Source organism: Haemaphysalis longicornis, unplaced genomic scaffold (assembly GCF_048455015.1).
Source record: "Haemaphysalis longicornis isolate Haplotype H1 unplaced genomic scaffold, Haemaphysalis longicornis Haplotype H1 scaffold_8, whole genome shotgun sequence".
Taxonomy (NCBI): Eukaryota; Metazoa; Arthropoda; class Arachnida; order Ixodida; family Ixodidae; genus Haemaphysalis; species Haemaphysalis longicornis.
This window is the reverse complement of record NW_027526445.1, coordinates 116,283,920-116,304,912: the sequence shown is the minus strand read 5'-3', so window position 1 is coordinate 116,304,912 and position 20,993 is coordinate 116,283,920. Positions and strand designations below refer to the sequence as shown.

General features: G+C 48.4%; 1 protein-coding gene across 1 annotated transcript; it reads left to right on the top strand.

Annotated features, from left to right (window-relative positions):
• Nucleotides 1–171: 171 nt before the first annotated feature.
• On the top strand, nucleotides 172–20,770 carry LOC144149509 (uncharacterized). The gene is made up of 4 exons (XM_077681112.1): nucleotides 172–1,053; nucleotides 9,302–9,425; nucleotides 13,217–13,272; nucleotides 18,858–20,770. The coding sequence occupies exons 1-4, from the start codon at nucleotides 523–525 to the stop codon at nucleotides 18,993–18,995; spliced, it is 849 nt and encodes a 282-aa protein (XP_077537238.1). The 5' UTR covers nucleotides 172–522; the 3' UTR covers nucleotides 18,996–20,770.
• The last annotated feature ends 223 nt before the right edge of the window (nucleotides 20,771–20,993 follow it).

The window sequence follows — 20,993 nt, the reverse complement described above, 5'->3', positions numbered from 1 at the left end:
TGGCGGCCTACGGAACCGGAAATAGTCTGCAACCCGTTAACGCCAACAACAAAAGAAAACGTCCGCGACAAAAGTGAACGTGGGTGGAGGTGGTTGTTCCTGGCCGCCTAACGAGCACGGTGACTCGATCTAAAACGGGGTTTAGCTAGAGTCCGTTCAAGGAGCCAATACCGCGGACATTAGGTGGTTTGTTTAATTTTTTTTTTTTCATATCTCGATCTCGCGCGGTTTCGTCACAGCCCGTGCGTATTGCGCGGAGCGTTACATTAACACATCGCCGTAATGAGCATGCGTGATGGACCCCTCGACAATCGTGCTGAAACGGGCAGCGCACGTCTCGTGCTGTGCGATTAAAAGGCGAAAGCGCTCACTTTTTGATCTTGGTTATCTCGCTGGGGCCGTCGCACGTCGCGCGATGCCGCGGAAGTGAGCGTCGCCGATCGTTGGATGGAGAGTGCGGCCGTCGGTTGGAGTCGAGCGTCGAAGTATGAGCCGGAGCCCCCGAGCTCGTGTCCGTGAACGATGGAAGAGCCCGGCCGTGCGTCCCATTCGCCAGTAGGCTTAGAAGGCTACAGCGATCGCACGGCGGGATGCCTCGGCTCCGAAGCAGCTGACCGACTCGCCGACGGCGCCAATGAAGAGGACGACTTCTGGAAGGTGTCTGACGAACTGCTCGCGGCGCACCTGAAGAAGACGCTCAGCCTCAGCCGCCGCTGTGATGCGCCGCCTCCCAATGGGTGCTCCGTCGTTGCTGTCGCCTCGGCGGCGGACAAGCTCAACGGTGTCGTGCACTGGCACGACGGCGAGAGCTCGCCGGAGTCGGCCGCCGGCCAGCGACCGCCCAGCCCCCCGTCCAGTGATGTTCGCGTGGCCGCCGACGGTGTGTGTGCGCCGCCGCCGAGCCCCCCGTGCGACGGCATCGCGTACGTCGCGTACGAGTCCGAGCGGCAGATGCCAGACATTATGCGCCTGTTTCAGAAGGACCTCTCCGAACCTTACTCCATATACACGTACCGGTACTTCATTCACAATTGGCCACGATTGTGCTTTCTGGTAAGCATGCGTTGTCGGGCACTGCCGCCATTCTCATCAGCTTGTCGCGAGTGGCTGCTGCGGTGCATACTCGTTTTATTGGTTTCTCTCAACATGTGCGTGGGTGCTCGATCTGTACCGCCTGCTGCACATTTCGTGCGCGTGTTCAGGTTGGAGAGCGCGTGTTGCGCTCCCAGGGTTCACGGCAGCTCAGGGTCAACGCCGCAGTCGACACGAAAAGGGTGCAAAGCGCCGTTCTGTTTCCGCGCGAGTATGCATGTGTGCGTGCGTGCGCGCTGGACAGCTTCCAGGGTTTTTTTCGGGGGGGGGAGCTGCGCGTCGTGGTTTGTGCGCTGAGCAACCTTCGCGTTTGGGGGCCGATGGCAGCAGCAGGCCGTGCTTTCGAAAGGCTGCCTGCCACGTGACCCTCGCGCGCAGAAAAATCAAGGTCGCCAGCGCCAAGACCCGTATTGCTGCTGCAGTTATCTGCCGGGAGGCTAACAGCGCGCGTTCCCTGTGTTCCAGCGCGTTATTAAACCAAATTTCGTACACGGCCTATCCTGGGAGCGGAATGGAGCATTGACAACCTTTCTGTCTGCTCCGTTTTTCTTCCTGGGTTATCGTGCTCGCGCTCCGAGAATCGATGGCTACCGGGACTTCCTAGCGGGTTGCCTTCACATTGAAACCTTATCGTTATCTTCCGGCATATGTGCTGAACCCTGCTAGTCTGATAGGCGTACCGATGGGTGAGGTGAGCCCAAAGGTTGTCGGCAAAGTAGGTATCCCCAGTCACTCAGACTTTTAGGATTCAGGGTGAGGTGACGTGTGCTGATTAGGCATTAAAATTGAATGGAAAGGTGAAATGTTGGTTTAGCGGTCCTTTGCTCCTATTTGGAGAATGATGGTGCGTGTGCCGTGCTGACCATCGTACTTGGGCAAATAATATATTCCCTTGCCGAGTAGAAAGATCTTGGGTGTTGAGTTTTCGAAAAAGGATGCAGGTTCTGAGCTGGTTGCGGTGGCGGTTTGTTGTAGTGGATACAAAAAGAAAACTTTCCCAAAAAGGTCGTGTTTTGGGCCTGTTGGTGATGCATAATGGGAACTGAAAGCGCAAATTAGACACAAAAAAAAGGAGACAACAGGACGAGCGCTCGTCCTGTGTTCTCCTTTCTTGTCTATGTCTATCTAATTTGCGCTTTCAGTTCCCAAAATTTTCCCGTGTCGAGAGCTTGACGCACATTAAGGATATGCTAGGTTGCTGTGAATTGATCTAGAGCCCTCCACTACAGCACATAGCCTAAGTGTAGCGTCGGCAGATGTAGCATTTGAGCTTGGAAATGGCGACATTCAGTGCTGCCTTCAAAACCCAAACAAAACAACCTGCTCTGCTCTGTAGGCGCTCTCTCCCAGCTGTTGGTTCTGTAGGACTGGCAGGTAGATATTTCATCAGGCCGCATCCGTCCGAGGAAAATGAAAAGTGAGCTCATTGTTTGCATTTAAGTGAGCTTTTCCTTGCGAACTGGTATCAGATGAGGCTACAGTGGAGTTTCGGAAAAAGTCTCCCTGGTACGCAACGCGAGAGAACAAAATTTCGCTTGTTTGAAACTGTTTTGGGGCACAGATACCATTTCGGTGATGAGGGCCAGAGTTGTGAAGTGAGGCGTGTATTTGATAAAGCCCCAATGCAAATGTAAGGCTTTGTCCTAGTATTAAGTCATAAGCATGAATCAGGCTGTAAAATAAATGCTAATTTGGTGCTTGCTATTAAATTCCACTAATACAGTTAGCATCTTTTCTGGACACAAAAGCGCATAAAAGGTGCCTAAGGCAGTGATATGTGCTGTAACCACGAGAGGCTTAGGCCTGGTAGAGCATTCCAAACGGCATTTCCTCAGGCCGTTTTTACATGGTCGCTCATTTTTAAAAAGATCAGCTTTAGAGCCAGCTGGTCATGGTCCTAGAATGAGAGGCGAGAGTGGCTGATAAATGCTGTTTCGGCGTCCCATCAATATGCGATTCCTGACGATGTTAGCAGGCCTTGGCAGGGTAAGTAGGTGTTGCGGCTCGGCTGACGTATTCAAGGAATAATAAAAACACAGGATAGGCCAGAAAGACACCTCTACTTCCCAATAATGTCAGTTTTAAAGGTCGATTTTTTTTTTTCACTAAGTTAGCCTTTTAAATGAACACTGAAGACAACTAGCCAGTTGGTTTGCAATGAAAGTTGACCTTCCCGTAACCCTCTGAATGTTTACTTGGAAACTGTGGATGCCTAAATACTGGGAAATCATCGGTTAAATGTTGAATTTCCTTTCGTCATTTTCTCTCGCAGCGATTCAGGCATGCAAACAAGTGGCGGCTGTTTGCGTCACAATAAACCGGAAGTTAGCGAGGCAGCAGTGCTTAGTCACAACTGCCATACAGACATTAAGTCAGTTTGGGTCTGATCAGTCGTGCCCTCCTGAACTTTGCCGTTGTTCGCCGCTACATACCGCAAAGCAAAAAGCTTTCAATGTGAGTTCTGTCATAATGCTTGCTGCTGTGTGAAAGAAGATCAAGTGAGGGGTTTGCTGGCGTGCATGTCAAACCGACTGTGCGTGCGCATTGCTTCATCACCCGCTGTGAGCGCGCCCGACAACATTGTGCGCTGTGCACATCTACATATGCAGGGGTTCAATTTCCTACATGGGGAGGAGAGAGCTCGTTACGGGAGGGGAAGAAGTGATGCACGCATTTATTGGAGCTATTTTGCGACACATTCGGGTCTTTCTTCATGCACAGTAATGAAGGGATGTGAACACGCTGCTGTGCGGGAAAAATGTCCAAGTATCGACTACCCCACCAGTCAGTGTTCGTCAATCGTGTTTTCAGACTTGTAGCTAGCACAAAGTTAAGTCATCACGCATTCATATTTACATCCTTCCAGTGCTGAAAGGTATCCTCTTCCTCACTTTGTCCCACTGCATTGCAGTTACTCCCATTCCATCCTCTACTGATACTCCTGATGGCTGAGCCATCCACTGAATGAATCGCGAAGGCACATTCTCTTTAGTTCTTGAACAGGACTGATGTTGGTCTATCCAATCTGTGGTCTTTTTGTTCTTGGAGGGAGGATTAGTAGCCTCCAGACATAAACTCATTTCAGCCGAAATTGGTGTCGGCAAGAGGCTTCTGTCACAAAAGAAGCACTCGATGTGGCCATAATAAAAGCGGCCATGGGCTCAGTGGCATGTGGGGTTGTTGAAAGCAGTCGAGCATCATTATTAAAGTAATGTATTAACTATTGGTGGCATTGCATAACCTACTGGCTCTGAGTGTGAACACCTTCGACAGAACTCTGTCTGGTTGGGTTAAACTTGAAGAGGCAAATACACCAACCAAGGGCGTTTATTCAAAGCGGTTCCAACGTTTCGGAGCCAACTCGGCTCCTTCATCAGGGGTGACTGTGCACGACAAAAGCAGCGTTCTTCTTCTTTTTCTTTTTTCTTACTGGAATCTTGCCCTTGCGCGTCGGAGGCCGTGGGCATAGACGGTGGGAAGGGCTCCGAGGGATCTATTCAGGCCTTGCCAGTTCCCTTGTATGTACCAGGACTCAAGAAGTAATCTTTGTGAGTAATGGGTTTCGGTGCCAATCACCTGCGCGCCGTCAAAGTTCATCCTGTGGTCAGCTTTTTCGCAGTGCTCAGCCAATGCACTGCGCTGAGTGTCGGACTTGCGAACGTCGTTTTTGTGTTGGCGGAGGCGTTCCGGGAAGTTCCTGGTCTCCCCAACGTAACTAGTGGGGCATTGTGCGCAAGCAATTTTGTAGACGACCCCTTGGGCTTTTTCCTTTGGCGGCCGCTCTGTTCACGTTTTGGGGATTTTCCTTTTTTCTCGTGCAAGAGCATGAGGTGTTCCATTCCTAAAAATGTTGTGGTTCTGGAGAAACCTCCTGGGTGAAAGAATTCCAGGCCAGCAAGAAAAACGAGTGCGTGTCTCCGTTGCTAGGCGATGTCCAGGTGCATTTTTTGTGTGCACAGAGTGGCTTCTCTGGTGCCGACAAAGATGCATCCTCCCCTGTCTTCCTGCTCTTTCTCATTTCTCTCGTTTTTTGTTTTGTTTTGGTTTTCCCACTTTGTTCGGCCGCCTGCGTGACTGCCGTGCGCACCTGGAAACAGTGCAAGTGGTTTCCCGTGTCAATAACTGCCTCGTGCAAGGGGCAAAGCATCGAATGCATTGGCATTGTTTGCTGAGTACTCCAGCCGTGACATTCCTTTTATCTGCACAGAAATGCGTAATCGGTGAAATTAGGTGATTGGAATACTGCAAGTAATTGTTTGTTGAAGCTCAGCACGAGGTCACGGGTTTAATTCCCGGCCGCGGGAAAAAAAAAAACTGTGAAGAAAGTGACAGAATGACAAAGGTCTACATAATCCAGCACCCTGACATAATTAACTCAAAAAAGAATAAAAGTGAACACACAAGGTGCCACCAAAAAATTTGGCTGACGATTACGATACTTCCTAATGCGAAATTTGTGCGCAGGGGAGAACTGCAATCTTCTGGGTGACAGTGCATACGTGCTGCATCGCACGAAGTGATTGCCTCATCAGTGAACGCACAGTCTCGCGATATACTCGGGCATTGTCTTCTAGTGCGTCGCCACGGCGGACCATGTCTCAAGTATTTTGCCATACCTTCATTCTTTGGCTTCCTGCTGACTTCTGTCTTCAGTGGCCTCTTTGTTCCTTCGGTTATCTCGTAGCGCGTGACCGCCGGAGAGCATGTCTCGCGCTGTCTCGGCATCCCGCCCTCCCCCTCACACTTTTGCCACACTTTCCTCCGTCACATTTCTGCTCCTTCTATCTCGTTCGTTTTCAGCGTCCTCTTTGTTCGCCGTGTTACGAGGGACGATGGCGCCGCGAAGCCACAGGAGCGGGTGCTTAAGTGCTGCACGCTAAAAGAGAAGCAGCGTACGAATGCTAGCTCATTAGTAGACGATTCCCCAAATTTCTTCACAGTTTTTTCAGTTACAGTTACCTTTGTTTGCATTAACCTAATTATTTGCTCCTGTATCCAGGGTCTGTCTCCAGTTTTTATGGTCAGAGGCAAACCTCTAAATACCCTACGAACTGATTTACGGTGTTGGCAGTGTGTCATTTTGAAAGCATTGCGTGGCTCATTCAGTGGCATATTTTTCAATAACTAGTCAGGGAAGATGGTTGTCTCGAGCAGCCTTTCTGCAGGCGGGATGCTTACACTCTCGCTTGTGATCGGGGCTTCTGCAGAGTGCCAGTGCACGAGATTTAATTCTGGAGGTCATTCGCGCCGGGGGAGGAACAGAGATCACGGTCGGTCAGCCTTTTGTTCTGGCCTCTGGCGCTGGCTCAAGTTCTGTGCGGATAGGTCGAGGCGACGGGGCTCCAAACACACGCTGGCCTCCGAAAATAGCTTCGGCAGAGTTGGGTCAGTGGGGAGCTATTCCTGGGCCCGGGCGCCTTGGCATTCCAGTCTCTGTTGCACGACAGGCAGTCTGTGACGTCTCGCGTCACGTCACCTGCCAAGCCGCTGGTGTTTACTGCCGCAGAGCGATGACGTATGTTGAGGGGCAAAGCGATTGTCTCTGCAGGAAGACTTTCTTTCTGCCCCCATTCTGAGCATGCCCTTTGTGTGTGCATTCTTTACTAACTTCCACCTCTGGGTGCTTGCTTGCTTGCCCACCACCCACAGGTGTTATTCGAGTTTCCCCGAAATAAGTAGATTGCTTCCTCCGCGGCTTGTTTTCGTTGCATCGCTCGGCGATTTTTGTTGAAAACAGTTTGCATTCTGCAAAGTACGTGCTTTGGAAAAGTGCGCTGGGCTGCTTTTGTTGACTGGCGGTGATATTTAAAGCTGCCTCGTAGTCTGTTTGCGCGCGCCTTTTAAGACTCTTCAACAGGCGGGGCTTGAGTGGCGATATTTAGGGCCTCGTAGTTTGTTCAAGTGGCTCTTTAAGGCCCAATGTTGAGACCTTTGAATAGAATGGGAAGTTTGTTTTTACACGACGTCATTTGTTTTGTTTGAACCAGGCACGCTAGTTATGCAAAGCAGATGGTTGAGCCTTTCCCATCGCATACGGTTTCCCGCACAACGGCTGCTCTGATATGGGCAGTTTTAGGCTTGTTAGCGCCTCGTAGATGAGGGGGAGTGCCGCATTGACGATTGGTTGTAGGCAGTTGTTTGCGGTTTTCTCTTCTAATCTGAGTCTTGACTGAGCTTCCTTTAATGTGTGGTAACTTCTCAGAGCACTGCACACAGCAGCTAGGCTTGCCCAGGTTTTACAGACCGCTTCTCATTTATTTATTTATTTATTTATTTATTTTAATTTATTTTTGCATACTGCAGCCCTTGAAGGGCTATAGCAGGAGTGGTTGAAATACAGAGCAGTGATTACAAATGCAACACTCCAGGGAACAAAAACAATAAACTATACACACATAGCAATTCCATTCAGAACAAAATCCCGATGCCAATGTACACAGAAAAATCGTTATACATCCAATGAGCGGGCACTGCAGGACGGGACGCGCATACCAACACAACAAAGCAAGGAACTATTGATAGACACGACTTTCAAGAAAAGGCAGAAATTGATTTATCGATGCACTCCTAATCTGACCCGGCAGTAAATTCCACTGTTCTGTCGTTCTTGGACAAAAAAACTAAATTTGAATCATTGGTGTGTGCATGAAATGGGGCGAGGTTTAGGGCATGATTATTTCGAGTTACGGTTGGCATAGCATACGTAAGATAGCTGCTAAGATAGCTGCTCATCCTGCTATTGCTGCCAAGATGGCTTTCCCTGCTGTAATCGCGGCCTTTCATTGTTGTTCACTGACGTCATCGCTCCGCACAAGAGCACATTCCAACTTGCCCTAAGGCGCAATGCTCTAAATTACTGCCGAACATCCGCTGCTTTTGGGGAAAGTGCATTTACGCAGCCCGCATGCAACTGTCGCCGGGACTCTGCTGTAGTGGATGTGGCAATTGGGTTTTGTCACTCGGCTTTGAACTGCCTGGTCACAGCTGTTTTTCAACTCATTGCGATCACAGCAGGCATTTCCTCTTTTGTGTCTGCTTTCAGAAGGAGAGATCTGGATTATGGATAGCAACCCGTGGGCAGAAAGGTCGCACTGGGGCTGTTGCTTTGCAGGACTAGAGCGCTACTGGTGTGGGGCATAAAACGGAAAGAATTGGAGTTTTTAACCCTTTTGTGGCTTGCATTTGAGCCTCAAAACTATTGTCTTGTGGAGAGTTCTGTTACGAATTCATGTCAGTGGCAGTTGCATCTTTACTGTGTCCCCCCCCCGTCACCAGAGGAATTGTGGAATAATTTGGTGGAAATCTGTTGATTGCCCTATGGAATGAAAGTAGAGAAATTGGTTATTTCTCGAGTGAAAAACAGTTGAGAAATGTTGTAAAGTTCAACAGCTGGTGATATGGTTGTACGATGCAGAAAACATTCTTTTGTGTGAATATCTGAACAGAAATGTTTCTGTGCGCAGTGGGGAGGTGTGGCTGGACTTGTTTTGCTTGACGGTGCAGCGTCAATTGCCTTTTCCTACACGGCAAGGGCATCATACAATTATCCCATTGTGTACAAAATGTGCCTGGGCTTTTCGTGTTGTTTTGCTGCGGTTTTAAACCATTTGGGACACGTTTGCTGTCTTTGTGAAATTGGATTCATCTTTGTAGAAACGTTGCATTTTTAATTTTTATTCATCGTACCCACTGGGCACTCCACTGGTACTCCACTGGTTAAGGTACTGGTCACGTTGCGGAATTCAGGGAGCACTGAAGATGCTCAGTGCCTAGTGCAGGTACTACGTGTTTGCTCTGATGCTAGAAAGAAATCCAGTGGGGAAATTGTACACAAGGACCATTTTAAGTCATTTTCGGAGAGGCTGTGGAATCCCTTGTCACAAACTGTTTTGCTGTGCTAGTGCTAGTTTTGTGTCTTCTACCAAAGATAGCACAGAGTTTACGTGACAGTGGCAGGACTGCAACAGAGGCCGGCGTCTTGAATGCTGCTGCCGCTGTGTAACACTAGTTGTGGGGCACGCAGTTCAGACCTGCCCTCCCCCACGTCGCGCAAAATTCAGTGTTGACACAATGATAACATGCTCAAATGTGCCCGACTGGAAGCCTGTGTTGAGCAGCAGCCCAGTAGTGAGTGTCTGACGTTTGTATCGGCTGTGCCTGGTGGTGTGTGTTGTGACACAGCCCCTTTTTCTCCCCCCTCGTGGTGCAGGCGATGGACGGACAGGAGTGCGTGGGGGCCATTGTGTGCAAGCTGGACGTCCACAAGAAGCTGGTCAAGCGGGGCTACATTGCCATGCTGGCCGTGGACTCCAAGTACCGCAAGCGGAAGATAGGTGCGCCTCCTCCTCCTCCCCATCCCCCCTGCCTCGCTTTGAGAAGTGACACTGAAGGGAGCTACTATGAGCATTGAGAACGCAGAGGCTGCCATGTCAAGAGTTTTTTTGGCCAATATGCACACCTTGTTTAAAGGGGCCGTGAAGACAAAGTATAGGTTTGGTTCATTTGAAAGATTGCATCGTTAGAATCATAGTCACACCACTTTTTTAACGCACGCTTTGCTCAAATACGCTACATAATTAGGAAAGAAGGGAATGGCCATGCGACCCACTAGTTCGTTTCCCGCAACAAACGTTTCCTGCAACAGAACCTATGTTGTCATAGGCCCAGCTGTGTGGTCGGCTGAGGCTAGCAGAAGAAAACGCAGATTAGGCAGGGCTTATAAGCTTTCTGAAGGAGCTATTTGCACTGAAATGTAATGCATATTCATTTTACAGTAGTAAGAGTGGTGGGGTAAACAATAAAAGTTACGAAAATAAACATAAACATAGAAGTACCGATGCGCAGTGCTGTTGGTACTGGACGCACTATGCCTGTTTTGGCTGCACAGCAGTTCGCCGCTTTTGAGTTGTCTTACACAACACTGGCCGATTGGCGTAAGCAACGTTGTCGTGACCCTGTTGGTTGAGCATAGCCCATGTTTCACGAAACGATTACTTTCTACCGTAACAAAAACAAGCCAGGTGCAAATACGGTCAAAATCAAAGCAACGATGGGTAATGGTCCACGGCTCAGTATGCTAGTGCCATCTGGGGGGGACTGACGGTAAGCAAGGCTGCAGAGGCTAATGATGCACTGGAAGTTTGTTTGAATACCCGCCCGTGTAGCTTCATGGCAGACGTCAGGAAAACTCATGCTCTATTCTAGCCATGAAAGGTGTTTTTTGACTGAAAAAATGCAAGAAGTATTGAACAACTTTCAAATTTCACGCTATAGTTATGTGTTTTTGGGCAGGACTGTCATATGGGCCAGCACTAAAACAGTTTTTTATCAGAGTGGAAACTGCACGTTAGCATTCAACTGATGCGATCAGACACAGAGGCCCCACTACAACTGCCCAGTCACGTGTTTAGCAGTGGTTTAGGTCGACAGCCACCAATCACACAAACGTGATTTCGTGACGTCATAGAAAAGTTGCCGGAAAGCGGCAGGGCAGTTTGCACTGCTTCACATGTTTTCGTTAATATCTCCATTATTTGTTCGATGTTTGCGATAAAATTAATACCGTTGTTTCCAGGACAAATCAGCCTTTCCAATGAACCAAACTTGCATTTTGTCTTCATGGCATCTTAAATGAGAAAAGTGCATTTGAGGGTGCTGTTTCCCCCCGCACCATCCCCCATGCCAGTTTTCCAATGTCAGCTACGAAGTCTGCAGTGTTAACAGCAAGGGATTTCTGGCATGTTTGGCCCGTGCAACCATTGTGTGGCAAAAAGAATTGACGCTAACCGTAAAATTGTGGAGAATTAAAATTTCAAAATGTGAGGCAGCTTCAACATACACTGCAAGGAAGTGTGACATCGTTGTGACAGTTGGTGTGTTGGACACGTGGCATGTTTTTTTTTTCTTGTGCCACCTGTTACAGATAAACTGAGGTGGCATACTGTTGCTCAGTAAAGAAATAACAGGTTATGTCAGTTGAATTGTGACATGTTGCCACAAATAAGACTGACTGATTCAGTTCAGTGTCTTTTTATGTGTTTGTAAGAAACCACTGTGATGATTTTTCAACTTCTCAGAGCTAAGGCTTGATATTGTCACATAGCCAAAGTAGGTGTAGGGTTTTTTCAGAAAACAAGGCTTATTGGAGCGAAGTTGTTCTCCTCCACAAACAATAAAACAAGCATCAAAGAAGCAGTCAGCAAACTGGTGTGTGCAGTTGAGCATTGACTAATTTAATGCCGCGCATTTGCCCCGCGAGCATTTATTTCTCGGCAGTATTCTTTGCGGAATCGTAGAATTATATTAGGAACGTTAAAGAGCTGTCTAGGCTCGTGACGACACTGTGAAACCTTCTCCCTGTAAAACAAGACTGCTTGGCGTGGCACACAACACAAAGAGCAAACAAGTGCTCATTTTGAACAAGATTAGATAGCTGGGCGTGGCTGGGTGCTGGTAACAAAGCATAAACAAGACATGTTCCCTGCAACATTTTTAAGAATGTCATTTAAAACGAGAGTGCACTGCTAGATCATTTTTGGGGACATCACTGCATGTGATGGCACACTGGAATTGTGTTGCCACAAGAAGAGAGTTGGTGCCCCGTAATTCTAATGAAGACATTACTTCATAGCTACTATTTTTCTTGTCATTTTTCTGGTTATGGTCTCGAAGCAGTAGGCCTATGAGACAGACTGTTCCAGAAGCATTGAAGCTAATTCAGACCATGTGGGACTCTCCTGCGTGCACCAAGGCTTGTACTACTACCATATGGATGTCAAGCTTCTGACGTTATGCTTCACTGCCACATGTCTTGACCACTGCACCATTTTGTGGGAGAGTTCTTCTGGGGTCTCATGCTAATGCAGACGTGGGGTGAAGTTGTTTGGAAATCCCTTTGCCTAAGCATCCCACTGTGTTGCAGGCTGCGGCTTTAGGAGGATGGTAAAGTAGCTATGTTTCACTTGCTCTGCGCTGATCATTAACTCGGCTAACCTGTTTTACTTGTCATCATTTGAAGTTTATGCCTGGTTGCAGTTAGAGCTGTATGAGTGCTGTGCATTGATTCTGTTATGAGGCCGGAAGTCATTTCTGGGGCCTACTAAGCACCTGTGTGGCCTGTTAGGAACATTTGGCCCCTCCTTCACCATGGTCACGGTGGCAGAACTTTGCAGCCAGGCTTGTTCACACACTGCTGCTAAGGTCGGGGGGGGGGGGGGGGGGGGGGGAGAAAAGGCAATCCTGAAAAGAAAACTAATTCAGAGGAATGAGTAAGAGCATTCAGTGAGATGCTGTTCACACCACTCACTCTCTTTCTCTTTCCCTCTCTTGAGTCTGCTCCTAAGCAACATGAGCGATGGATAACCATGACTCAACCGAATGGCACACATCAGTGGGTTCTTGTGGGCGACCGAGCTGGCTGTCCGGTGTAGGCCATTACGCTAGCTCCTGGCACATTAGCCACGCTACAGCGGCCCAGTGGAGTTTGCCAATATGAGGACACAGGAGACAGTACTGTCGAAGCACCATCATTTATTTTGTATCTTACACAACATGCGAGCATTAGGCTTGAAAGGCGTTCACGATTCTTGCCATCCGGTCGTGTGACCAGAAAAGGAGGGGGGGCACGAACGGCTTGCAGCAAACACAGCCCACCGGAGATGCGTGGCTTCCGTTCAGCTCGCTGTCTTCTGTCAGTCTATCATCTCAGACCTGATCTCCAATCTGAGTCTTCTCCTGCGTGCACGTTCAGAAATCCCCAGCTTGCTATTGCATGGAGCAGCGATGTGTTCTCAGGGCACGGTGAAACAAAAATATGAACCAGAACATGTAAAATTGAAAAATGCTGTTCGTGACGGTGGCCCAATAATGGTATATTTGGAAAGCCACATCTCCCAACTCTGTTAGTGTAGTTAAGGTATGCATGTGGTTGAGATATGACTTGCATGGAAACAAATGGCGCTATTTGTGTATTCTGGTTCAGATTTTCTTGATTGTGTTGCATTTGTCCATGAGTGCACATTCATGAAAACTTGAGTGTGGGTAGCCTTTTGGCTTTTAGGCCAGCTCTGAGCACATTAAAAATGTATGAAAACAGTGTTTGTAACACTTATTTCTCCTCTTCCAGGTTCTACACTGGTGCTAAAAGCTATACGGGCCATGATCAGCGACGACGCTGATGAGGTGAGTGCTGCTGCTTGACACCGTGGTGGGGCCAGCGTCAAAAACCGGGCTTCTTGGGTTCTGGTGATCATTGTCATGCCATATTTGCTGTTCAAGACATTGTTGAGCGTGCGTTTTGTTGCGGACGCATCGTTGTAGTCTAGACTGCAAACTTCTCGGGTGCTAAAACTCTGCAACCTTATCCACTAGCGCAAATTTTTGTTCCCTAAGAGTGGTGTTACTGCGGGCATGGATGTTTCGTGTCATCTGGCTGCTGGCGTACCCCGCAGTAACGAATCCATTGGGGAAAGCCAAAAAATTAGCTTTTGCAGGAATTTCGTTACCGTGAGAATGAAACATAAACAACAGAAAAATCACCCGCGAAGCAAAAATTTATTTCCGAAGGGTGGTTATATTACTTTGCGAGCCTTACCTTGCAGCAACTTCACAACTCAGCTCTCGCACTACAAGAAGTGCTTCATTGGTAGTCGTATGCACCTGAGAACGATAGAATCATGCCAGTTGCATCTACAACATCCCACGGGTTCACCTTCCTTTCACGTTTTTTGCCTTGGTCCGAGTATGTCCGAGCACACAAATGAAGTCCAGCTTCTTCTGTTGACGTACTTTGCTAGGCAGTGGCACCTCGTTGTTCGAATGCTGTTTACAAAACTAGGTGAGCACCGCTTTGTTGACGTCCAGAAAGGCCACAGCCGTCACTGTTTTGTTTTGCGCACATGCACCATTAATTAAAGGGTGGCGTCCTTGCTTTTCAAAATGGTAGAGCGAGCTGCAGGCGGTTCCAAACTCGTCGACGCCATCCTCCCTTCCTCCGCTTGGTCCACTGACTTCGGAAACGATGGCTGCCTTATCTCGTAGCGATAAAAACTTGTGCGTATGATTGAGAGGGAAGATGCTGATTGCTGCCCACACAACAAATTCATGCGCGCTGTTCAGTGGTAGCCGGCTGGTGTTGCCCAAGCCAAAGCCACGTCATGACTCACCATGTGTTGCCCCCTGAAAGTGTCGCTGCAAGGCTGCCTCTAGTTCCGCCTGTTTCACGGCCTTTTTTTTTTTTTTTTGTAAACAAATAAGCAAGTGCCCTGTGGCAGAAGTTTGTGCACTTTGAGTTAAAAGAAAAATGCATTTGAGCACTTCTTGTACACTGCAGATAGATAAAATGGCGACCGGACTGCAACGATTTTTGTTAACGTAGGATAGCTTTCCAAAAACATCTTGTTGCCGGGAGATATGAAATACATGGGCTTCTATGGACGTTCGCTGGGAATCCGATAATATTTCGTTACAACAGGGTGTGACTGTAATGACTATCTCAAATCCACAACTCTTGAAGCAGATTAGTCAGCTTAGGTTAAAAATACCCCATGTAAGGTGTTTGTTCCTTCTGTTCACCATTTTACCCGTTGATTCCCAAAACTTTATTATTTTGCTTAAGCATGCGCGAAGTTCTTTATGATCTAAAAGGACTTCTGACATCACAAATATGAAGTCAGAAAAAAAAAAATGGTTCATTATGATGGACACTACAACACACTGGGCACTGGGAAACATTGGGCACTGGCTGCCCATATGTCAGTTGAACAAGAGAACACCTACCTTGGTCACCATGATTTATGGTTCAAGTGAAGACAACAGCTTAAAGTTTGTATTGCTATCATTTGTAATAACAACGAAATTAAACCATTTCGGTTACCTGTCACTGGCCCGTTGAGCTACCCGGGCTCGATGCGAGTTGACACGTGTAAACAATATTTTTTTAGCACACGGGAGTACGTGCTGCCCTCTCTTCTTTAATTTTTGAAGGTCCAGGATCCTTAGTCTGCCGATAGATGCTGTTAAATGTCAAGAAAACCACAAAGTGCAAGAGAAAAAAAAATATTGAGTTGTTGCCTCTTAGCGACACTGGGCATCAAAGGGTTAAAATGGATCTTGCAGCGACAGATATCAAGTTTGCTAGATGCTGCTCTGATTGATTCTGTGGTTTAACGCGCAGACGCAACGAAGGTGTCGGCGTCGGCTCTGGATTAATTTTGACCACGTGGGGATCTTTGACGTGCGCCGAAATCTCATACACACGGGCGTTTTTGCTTGTCACCTCCATCAGAAAAGCGGCCACCGCGGCCGGGAATCAAACCTGCGACCTCGTGCTCAGCAGCGCAACGCCCCAGCCACTGAGCCACTGCAGCGGGTTCTAGATGCAGCTCAAACTTGTCAGGTTCTCGACTGCATAACAGGCTGTCAGTTGCTTTAGTATCATCATAAGGCGTTCATTCGGGTATGCATAGGAGACAACTGTTTGGGTTTGCACATAGTGAAAAGCAGTGCAAAGTTTTCCAGCTTCCTGTGTTTATGTCTGCACTTGTGAGCAGCATCAGTGAGATAAAAAATGCCAGATAGTAAAGTAGTTTACATGTTGAGCTGAACACATTGTCTTAGCGACGCCCCTGCAAGTGAAAGATTTCCGTTCACGCTGTGCTGACCTTCTTGCAAGCTTCTAGCCATTGAGCGGCCCAACTTTTTGGGAGACTTGGGTGGTGAATTGACTGCACTCGAACAAAGGGTGGCAAGAAGGACGGGCGGGAACCGACAGCACAGCATTGGTGCCTCTGGTTGCATTCTTGTCGTAGTTTGGCGCGACTGAAGCTGAGATACTTCCGCTTGCCTGGTTTTATGCGTTACTCAATAGGGAAGATATCTGTGTTGCAATTTTTAAACTTTATTATAGTAATAGAAGGTGCTACTCAAGCTTTTAAAGGAGCCATGAAGACAAAACACAAGTTTGTGTTATTCAAAAGATTTCGTGTTTTATAGTGCCCCCAGCGCTTGTCCGAATGCAAACGATGCTTTATTCACTGAGAAATTAATTAACGTAAGTTAAAATTTTGATTTTCCTGCTAAATCGCGCGTTGTCATGGTCTGCAGTGACATTACAGGGCCTTGTTTATTGTTCGTGAACCTAGATGGTGCCACCACACCGCAGCAAGCCATTCTGTGCCTTTGGTTTGTTTGTGGGCGTATTTTTACCTGGCTTGTTTTGTTCATGGAGACAATCGCTTCGTGAAACATGGTGCTCGCTCGACAAATACGGTCACGTAAGACATTGTCACTTGCACCAATCGGCCAGTGTCGTCTGAAACAACCCCAAAGCTCTGCAGTCCTGTGCAGCTAAACCAAGCATAGTGCGCGCAGTACCAACAGCAGTACACGCATCGGTACTTCTATGTTTACGTGTGCTTTCGTAACTTCCACTGTTTTTCCCACCATTCTTGGGGCTTTCAAAAGAATGTGCCCTAAATTTAAGCGCAAATAGCTCGTTCGGCAAGCTTATAAGCTCTGCCTAATTTGCGTTTGCCTTTTCCGCCTTCCGCCAATCACAGAGCTGTCTGGTATGACATCATAGGTTCTGTTGCGGGAAATGAGCTAGGGGGTCGCATGGGCATTCCCTTTTTTCCTCATTATGTGTCTTATTTGAGCGAAGTTTACGTTAAAAGTGGTGCAAGTATGATTCTAACGAGGCAGTCTTTTGAATGAACCAAACTTGTGTTTTCTCTTCATGGCTCCTTTAAAATGCAGTAAAGAGAGATAGTACATGTGAGGTGATATCAAAAAGCTTTGGGACTAGGTCTGTTTACAAAGGAGGCCTTCATTTGTGTCCACATTGGTGCTTTCGAAATGAGCTCCTTAGGAGGTGTAGCACTGCCACTGTTCCTTCCACTGCTAGAATGGGACCTCAAATTCTTCCTTGTGAAGCACATCAAGCACCCTTTGGGGTTCTCATTAAATCTCTGCAGTGGTGTCAAAATGACGACTTTTTGAGCTGGATGTCACGTTTTGGAAGAGGGCCAAGTCTGCAGGAGCTAAACTTGCCGATTAGGGTAGGTGAACTCGGTCGGTGAACTTTCTTGGAAGGAGCACTCGAGGACAGGATGCACTGTTGATGGGGAGAACCCAGTTTTTAGCGCGCAGCATGTGCAGTCGCTTCCAGCGAATGTCCCCTCTCAGACACCTTCAAAACCCGGTCTATGAAACTCTTTATTAAGATGGCGAAGCCTGTGGGAACACACTCTCAATACGCAAGGTCATGAATGCATAAAATACCGTAATTACCCGATTCTAACGCGCCCCCGATTCTAACGCACACCGGATTTTCCAGGCAAAAATCCGAAAAAACTTGCACCTCCGTTTGTAACGCGCAAGGAACTTTCTGAGCAAAAACAACGAATGCGAGAGAAACGGACGATTTATTCCCCGAAGTAATCCCACTCATCCCACTCCTCGTCGTTCTCCGAGAGCTCCTTGTCGCCTTCCGCAAACCGCAACATCTCGTCATTGGTGCCGTCAAGCGCGTTCGCGATGCCACACTTCTGAAAGAACGTTCAACCATGTTCGATGGGATCGTGGCCAACGCCTCGCATGCCTATCCCGTGAGCTTCTCCAGAGGCATACGCTTCAGCCAACCGCTCGTTGTGAACGCGTGGGAGCCGCTCGTAAGCCTCGGAAGCGGCGCACCTTCGTTGCCTCTGCTGCCATTGCTGGTATCAAGCACGCAAGTGGAATGATTTGACGATTTGTGTGAACGCCAAAAGAAAAGCCTTGGCGCCTAGATCCGAAAAATTGTTGCTAAAAGCTTTGGCGCCTTCTTGAGATGGCGATGGGTGGAACGAAATTTCAGCTGTTTGGGCATTTTCGGTTTCGTATCCGATTCTAACGCGCTTCGATTTTTCGGCCTATTTTTGCGGAAAAAAGGTGCGCGTTAGAATCGGGTAAGTACGGTAGGCAATGAGCGCACATTTTGCTACACCTTTTTTGGTTGTGAAGATTGGGGTTTCTTACATTGCGAGGACTGTTGCTTCGCATCAGGGTTGTACTCGTAAGCACGAGTTTCATGACCAGTGGTGATCCTTGACTTGAAGGACATGACACCACCAGCACGTTGACAACCCAACTGAGTTCTTGGCGGCCTTTGAGGCAGTATTCCTTCCTTTCTTAAAGGCCAACTGCACTCAGATTTCAGCTCGACCAAATTTATTTTTAATGTGTAGTAAGTACCACCAAATAAGCTGTGACATGAGTGGTAGCCCTGTGAAATGCCTCGTTGATCAGGCAGAAGCGTTTTAAAAAGCTCCGCTGCTTACCTATCTTGCTGCACCTGCCGGCGGATCACGTAAACAGCGATGACGTGCCTGTGACGCTCCACCGTCCAGGGCTTCTCGCTCTGGCCAGCCAGGCAGCTGGAGAACCGGTCGAGCTCTGCTGCAATTGCTTCACCCAACTGCTGCCCCGTGCACACGTAGAGCTTGCGCACAGGCTTGCTCTCAAGCTGCTGACCATCCGGCCACTTGCTGGCCGGCTGCAGCGCCACTTCAGCGGCCGCATTCTTGATTTCGGTTTCAAAATCGGAGATTTTTGCTGACCGACCGCTTGCAGCGTCCGCGCGCGCATTTCAGCTGTTGTATTTTGCGCATCTTGCTTTCGTTTTAGGCAGTCTATATGGAAATAGTGTTTTCAAGAGGTCGAAATTTTGAATGCAGTTGGGCCATCTTAATAAGCAGCGTTGCCTCCCTCCTCTCTGCTTGCGCTCACAGGTGGTGCTTGAGACTGAGATCACCAACAAGCCTGCGCTGAGGCTCTACGAGAATCTGGGCTTTGTGCGCGACAAGAGGCTCTTTCGCTACTACCTGAACGGGGTGGACGCCCTCAGGCTCAAGCTCTGGCTCCTATGACTCTGACTCGGAAACAAGGGTCGGCTCCGGGTGACGACAGGAACATTCGCTGTGACGATGACGGCACACGGCGGCTTCAGAGTGGCACGCCGCGTGCGTGCGTGTGTGCGTGTGCACGGGTGGCCAAACGCTTCTCCGCCCCACCTCCGCTCTCTGCACTTCTGGGGTGGCGTTGCCTTTCCCTTTTCTTTTTTTCTCCCCTTCTCGGCAATTGTGCCACGACGTGAGCCATCCACTGAGTTTGTTCTATTGGGGGGGTTGCAGCAGTGGTGGCACTTGATGACCAACTGTGGTAGAGGAAAACCTTTTCTCGCTGCCCTTGTTGGTTTATGCTGCTGTATTTTTGTATCCTGCAAATGTGCCGGGGGTGTACTGTGGCAGTCATGACCACGCGCGCTTGGAGGGATGGGTCGTTTTGCTTTTTTGTCTCGCCATCAGGGCAGCGCGGTGTGGCGAGGTGGAGTGAACGATGAAAGATTTGGCTGGAAGATCGTCGGAACTTTAGGGATTTCTGACAGTTGTGGGGGTCTACTGCAGCGAGTTCTTCTTTTAGCGAGAAAGTTTGCGATTCCATCGAGTCGAGTGCTCTCTGCAGTCCAATGGTTGCCGCACAAAAATCTAGCAAGTTGGGTTTTTTTTTTTTTTTTTGTTTATACAATGAAATGGAAAAGGGTGCATTCATTTTATTAGCTCTCCCGGGCACTGGGGTAGGCTGATGGAATTTCAAGGCCGGAGGGCCAATTTTTTGAGTGGGCAGCAAGCATTATTTTTTTTACTTACCCCTTTTTATTGTTTGTAAGCTGTTGGCGAGGACAGTGCACTGCGATGTGAAGAGTTTGTGATAGTAGAGTCATCGTGTGGGCCCTGTGCAGCGATTGTGATTTGCTAGGTACTTGCGCAATGTACGGTAATCATAGCTGGTACTGCCAGGCCTACTGTTAGTAGTAGTAGGGCTGACTCTGTCAGGGCCAGCTGCTTGCTTCGAGTAAACTTGGCGCGACGATGCCAGCTGAATTGGATCTGATGGTGTGGTGTGAAAGAAGTGTTGCTGCCTAACTAATAGGCTGGTGTGTTAGCAAATACCTCCCTAATTGAGCCTGACGCAACGGCAGAGCTTGCTTGCTGTGTTCCACTTTATTTGGCAAGTCCACAAGAGAGCATGCGTTGACGTTTTGTGTACCAGGGCCGCGGAAAGGGAGTGGTTGGAATAGGGCATCTGTGTTGACAGCTTGGCTGCATGTGCGCAGCTTGATGGTTTAATTTTTGTTTTTAAATTGGGGCTTCCCTTTTTCCTCGGGGATGGACTTGAGAGTGTGAGTGGGAGGATGCTGAGAAAATTTACGTAATTCGTGGTTCACTGCGGAAATGTGGTCTGAGGTCGTTTTGTGGAAAAGTGCTGCCACCTCGTCACCAAAAGTGGCTGAAATTGCCCCATTGTTTCTTTTCTTTCACCTGCTTCGGAAGTTGTGTACGGCGATTTGTGTACGGCGATCCGCGTAGAGTGGTACGAATGCATTGTGTTCTGCACGTTTCGTGTGCACGCGCTGCTACAGCTAGTGTCGCTGACTACACCGGAGATTTTTTAAAAACTTTTTTTCTTTCTTCCCCGTTTGGTGCCTCTGTTGCAGCCGAGGACTGTGTTGTAAAAGGCACCCGCTGAGAGGCGTCCCGTGGTCCTTACGATTGCCCCCTCAGTGATCACCCTCCTTGCTGGTGCGGAGTAGAAGTTATAAGCCTGTTTCCTGGAAGTTTAATAAAAATTTAAATATGTAACAGCTGTGCTGTCGTGTTGCCTCTTGATTTGCTCTCCACTGGTGAGCAATATGTAACAGCTGTGCTGTCGTGTTGCCTCTTGATTTGCTCTCCACTGGTGAGCAGCTTTTGTGGACGTGCGCGGGGACAAGGACAGCTCGAGACAACGCGCTCACGATCTGCAGTGGGATAGACCGGATGACTACAACCGCTGGGTGCGGGAAGATAGATGCTACAGGTCACTGA

Excerpts from the sequence above, each read along its gene's own strand:
- LOC144149509 (XM_077681112.1), top strand. The coding sequence starts at position 523 with ATGGAAGAGCCCGGCCGTGCGTCCCATTCGCCAGTAGGCTTAGAAGGC. Across the intron at positions 9,426-13,216 it reads GTACCGCAAGCGGAAGATAG|GTTCTACACTGGTGCTAAAA; the intron begins GTGCGCCTCCTC and ends CTCCTCTTCCAG. Across the intron at positions 13,273-18,857 it reads TCAGCGACGACGCTGATGAG|GTGGTGCTTGAGACTGAGAT; the intron begins GTGAGTGCTGCT and ends TTGCGCTCACAG.